This window comes from Mytilus trossulus, chromosome 12, assembly GCF_036588685.1.
Source record: "Mytilus trossulus isolate FHL-02 chromosome 12, PNRI_Mtr1.1.1.hap1, whole genome shotgun sequence".
Lineage (NCBI taxonomy): Eukaryota > Metazoa > Mollusca > Bivalvia > Mytilida > Mytilidae > Mytilus > Mytilus trossulus.
Genome location: NC_086384.1, coordinates 50099042 through 50104148, shown reverse-complemented (window position 1 = coordinate 50104148; position 5107 = coordinate 50099042). Strand labels below are relative to the sequence as shown.

The 5107-nt window shown below is 30.3% G+C and overlaps 1 protein-coding gene across 1 annotated transcript; it reads right to left on the bottom strand.

Moving 5' to 3' along the window:
• Positions 1–619: 619 nt before the first annotated feature.
• LOC134692537 (toll-like receptor 5) lies at positions 620–1093 on the bottom strand. Its single transcript, XM_063552994.1, has one exon. It carries the CDS (start codon positions 1091–1093, stop codon positions 620–622), a length of 474 nt encoding a protein of 157 aa, XP_063409064.1.
• Between the last annotated feature and the right edge of the window lie 4014 nt (positions 1094–5107).

Genomic DNA, 5107 nt, shown 5'->3' with positions numbered 1-5107 from the left:
AATTACAACCGATGTTAACTAGTAATCTAGAATTTGTATAAATGAAAGTAAAACTTCAAAATTGGGTTGTGGCCGAAGCACTTTTCTGAAGTTACCTGCACAATAAACACCAATTTAAAAAAAGAAAGACTATATATCAGAGCAATGAAATAGTCTTTTGTATTGCACAAATAGTAAGTATATTCAAGGATTTCAAAATTATGACTTTTGTGCTAATTTGAATGAACAGGTTAAAATAATCTCGATAATTTGTACATAAACTGTTGTGGGAAGTCTTCTCATAAATTGTCAAACTCATGTATTTGACCTAAAACGCCATTTTTTAAAAAAAAAATTTTATCAAAATATATATAAGCGTTTACCGATAATGACATTTTACACATATGACCGTCTGTAAAAAGATTTTTGAATACATTTTTGTTAAGGAAAAATTGTTGCTCATACCTGTAAGTGGTTTCTTTTATTCCTTTCGTTAATATAGTGTTCATCATATCTATAGTACCACCGTGCAGGTTCTTAATGTTTACTTTTTTTGCATACGCTTTAGACTGACAATGCATTTTTACAATGAAACAACAATTGTTGAACATCATTAATTGAAAAAAGTCACTTTCCTTCATTAACGTTGCATTGCTTGATCTAAACATTTCCAGAAAATGTTATTTTCATTTAATGTGTCTGTTTTGCGAATATGATCGTTGGCGTCCAATGACATCATTTGAAGAACACATTGCGGTATTTCTGTTTTGGTTATATTTTCCAGGTTTATAACAATTATTCTCGCTTGTAAGCCCAGGAAATGTTCAATTCCTACAGTAGCTTCATAGTATGCCCAATCATTGTTTACAAACTCTTTTGAAATCACTAAGATTATCTTTTTGCATTTTGGAATTGAATTGTATAAAGCAAAAAGTCTATGTTCTCCAGCAAGGACATCTCCTCTATCTAACAAAAGAAGTTTATAATTCCGTCTCTCTTCGAGAAATAGGCGCAAAGGTCCATACACCCATTGATAGTCTCCATCGCAATAAGCTACATATGCATCATATTCAAGTGTTTCTTCTTTTGACTTCAGGAAAAGTGGATTGGCCATTCCGATAAATAAAAAAAAGTATTGTAGGTGCAATTTGTAACGATATCCAACTAGAATGAATAAAAGAAGCACACCGAACAATGTAACTGAAAAAATAACCCATATTGTCGTTATACATCTTATTCTAAAAATTCGCAAGTGATTGTAGACGATATTTGTTGTTGTAATGTTTCCATCGTTTTCGACACACGTATAACTACCATTGCTGTTAAGTTTCACTTTAGTAGTAAATAACCATTCTACAAAATCTAATGAAGCACAAGTACAAACAAGAGGGTTGCCATCTAATAAGACTGTCATTGTTCTATTTGATTTTCTGAATAGCACTTCAATGGCGTTAATTTCTTTAGTTGTCAAGTAGGCTATCTTGTTATTTCTGATGTTAAGGAAACTTAGACGGTTGAATTCTTCTAAATTTAAGGGAACACTTGTGAATAAATTTCCTTCAAGTATCAAAGATTGCACACTGTCTAGTTGACTTTTAAATGTTGAAATTCTGAATTGGTCTTCAAATGCATTTCTTGAAAAGTCTATATACTGCAAACGTTTGAGTCCATGGAGGAATTTACTGTGGTGATCATATTTAAGGCCAATACTTAATGAAGAACTTTGCATTATCAACTGTTCCAAATTGACGGCAGATTGAAGAATGTTTGGATTTAAAAGACCACATTGGAAATGTGAAACATTAAGTATTAACACGTTCTGAAGTCCATTTATTGTGTAATTGCAATCGTCAAGTGATGAGTATGTAAAATCAACAATTTTCAATCCTGTAATACCCTTAAATGTTAAACTGTTTATCAGATTACCCCATCCGATTATAAATGATGCATTTAGAAATTCGAGTGAAGAAGGTAGTCTGATAGACCAATCTGATCGAGGATGGAATATAACTCGGTGATCCAGCGTTCTTGTACCATTAGTACTTTGTTCTCGAATGTTTTCAATAGATCTACTAGTTATCGCAGAAATGTCTATTCTTTTGATATTTATAAAGAAATTAAAAAAAAATACAATAAGATCCTGATGATAATCAAATTCATTGTTATTTAAGTTCAAAGATTCAAGACAATGTTTATATTTCATTTTCTGAAAGGCTACAGCGTCTATCCTTCTTATACCATTCCAACCCAAAGATAATCTTTTTACGCAAATGTTACCGATATATGCAAATAAATCAGCCGAAATAACATATTCACCATAATTATTAAAGTTATTGCTCAAATCCAATTCATTCATTTGTCGATTTTGAAACACGTGCAAAGCTGGTAATGTTCTTGATAATTTAAGAAAATTTTGATTTGGAATAATAAGACTAGAAAGTAATTCTAACGGTGCAAAAGCATCTATTTCTATGTCTCGTAATTGGCCATTGATATTCAAATGTTTCAATGGCGTCCTTTTGAATGATTGAAATGTAAGGTTATGTATGACATCACTCTGATAATCAACTTGGAAGTAATTCAAATTGTTCATGGCGGAAAATATCTCCGAAAATGTTCCATTTGACGGACCACAGTCACAAATCACTGTTGTAATTCTGCAAACATCAGACCACGACTCTCTTGGATACGTTGACAGCAAAGTGTGCGATATGGAAATAATTCGTAGCTCATTCAGTGGTGCAAACACATTACTTTGAAATGTTTTCAAAGGATTATTGAAAAATTTCAGTTCTTTTAATTGTGTCAAATTATCGAAAGCTGATTGGTCGATTGACGTTATATTGCAATAACTTATATCTAGATAGGTGAGGTGTGTATATCTAGAAAATGATTCCTTACCTAAAATGCCAAGCTCATTGTTAGCCAGATATAACTCTGATGTATTTCGTGGACATTCTGTTGGTATAAATGTTAAATTCCTCGAACTACAATCACATCTCATTTCCTTCATACTTAATGAAATATTACAATGTCCAGAATAAATTAACGAAAAAGTACAGTTTACACAAAGAAAGAATAAACATAGAATTGTCAACATTTTGGTAAAATTAATGTGTGAATCTTTAAAATGTAATCTGATTTCTGAATATATCACAACGAAATGAATAAAACACAGTATCATTAAATATCTTTTGATCGGTTTTTCATCATTTCAAATCAAGCCAGTCAGGCAATATGTAAACATTTAAATATAGATCTGTGAAACTTATACCTTAAGTTCATTGTGCTAAAGAGCTATTGTTACCAATATTTTTATTGTTTAATTGTTAAACAAAAGGTTTACAATCAAAACAGGAAGTTTCGCACTACTGCGTCCAAATTGAATGTAAATCCCCACTACATATAACAATACATCCATATGATGTCGTCAGTTGCTTAATTAATATCAAATTATATGATGAAATAGATAAAAATAGATTCAAATTAAATTTTTTAATCATCACTGGTTTTTTACTTACATGAGCAACACGACGGGAGCACCTAAGATCAAACCCGTTTTTATAAGGATGTTGTTGTGTGTTCTTGGTTGGTTTTTTTTGTTGTTTTTTTTTTTTTTTGGGGGGGTCTTTTTACCTCTTTTTTCATGATGTTATTTACACTTTTGCCTTCGAAAGTTAATTTTTTTTATCTCTTTTACAGACAGAGATAAATGTTACAATAATTCTGATGAAATGAATGAATTATTTTTGACATGCAACGAACGGACTTAAAAAACATCAGCATCACAGACTACAGTATAGTCTAGTCAAAATAGCATTTGACCTCAACAAAATTGCAACAGAATTTGTTTTGGTATTTTTCAATTCTAAAAGGCTTTCTTTGCAACATACTAAAAGTCTACCAAGATATCTGAGTGGGAAAATTGATTTTTTGTGAGAAAATAGCAAAATTTGTCAAAAATAGTGAAAAACTGGGAAAAGCTTGTTAAACATTTATTTTAGAAGATAATCTTTTCAAACCAAAAGTTTTACAACAGTTTATACAGTGTTTATGAAATGAAATAAATAAAAAAATGTTTTTATTCTATAAAAGTGAAATTTTAGGTGAAAACATCAGATTTTTGTTGGAATTTGAGATTAACAAAGCGTGAGTTGATTACAAAAACAGACAGGAAAAATATAAAAAAAATGGTAATAGAAGTTCATTTGATATTCCAAAAAAAGACACAAACCTTTGTTTTGATCATTTTAAAATTTGAAAGCAATTTTTAATAGGGTAAATGATGATTTTGGGTAAAATATTGCAAAATCATCAAGAAATCGTTAAAAACTGGAAAAACACCCATTTGGAGTTTTAACGGTTATTAAATCATTCCAAAATAGTAAAAATGCAAATCTTATTATACTAAAAATCAGATCAAACAAAATTCATTGTTAAACAAAAATGAAAATAACTGATTTTGGGTGAAAAAAGCGAAATTTGGTAAAAAAATCGTCAAAAACTGGAAAAATCTGATAAAAATTCATAGTTTTTCAGAAAACCAATTGAGATGTTTGTGAATATCAATTTATATTCTTTATATGAAAAACTGCAATGCTTAAACTCATACTATTTTAACCAACATGATGTTTTAAGCGAAAATCAAAGATTTGTTGACCATGCATAACATGTATAATGAGAGGGGGAAATTCTTATTGACCAAAACAGTTTGATGATCAAAAAGTAAATAACAAAATACATGGAAACATTGTTTTAAAGAATATTTCATAGTTTTCTGTATAAAACAAATATCTATTCATCCGTGAAGCCAGTCTCAGCAATGGGCACAGAATTAAATCAATTCAAACCATGACATTCAACGCATCCTACGTTCAACAGAAGACCATTTTTTCTACAGACACATCATTTGGCGACACACTTTTGCTGACAGTTGTCTCTAATAATGTAAAGAAGGTAATTTTATTAGGTGCAGGAGGAAGTTCCAGAAAAAAATTTTCTACTTTTGATTTTCCAACCATAGTATGAAGGATCTATGTCAACTTCTTCTGACATCCATTTTTGGCACTGATATTACACTTTGAAACTTTGAAATTGCCCTGAATCTGATGTTGGTGTGTTTCCAGTA

Excerpts from the sequence above, each read along its gene's own strand:
- LOC134692537 (XM_063552994.1), bottom strand. The coding sequence starts at position 1,093 with ATGGCCAATCCACTTTTCCTGAAGTCAAAAGAAGAAACACTTGAATAT.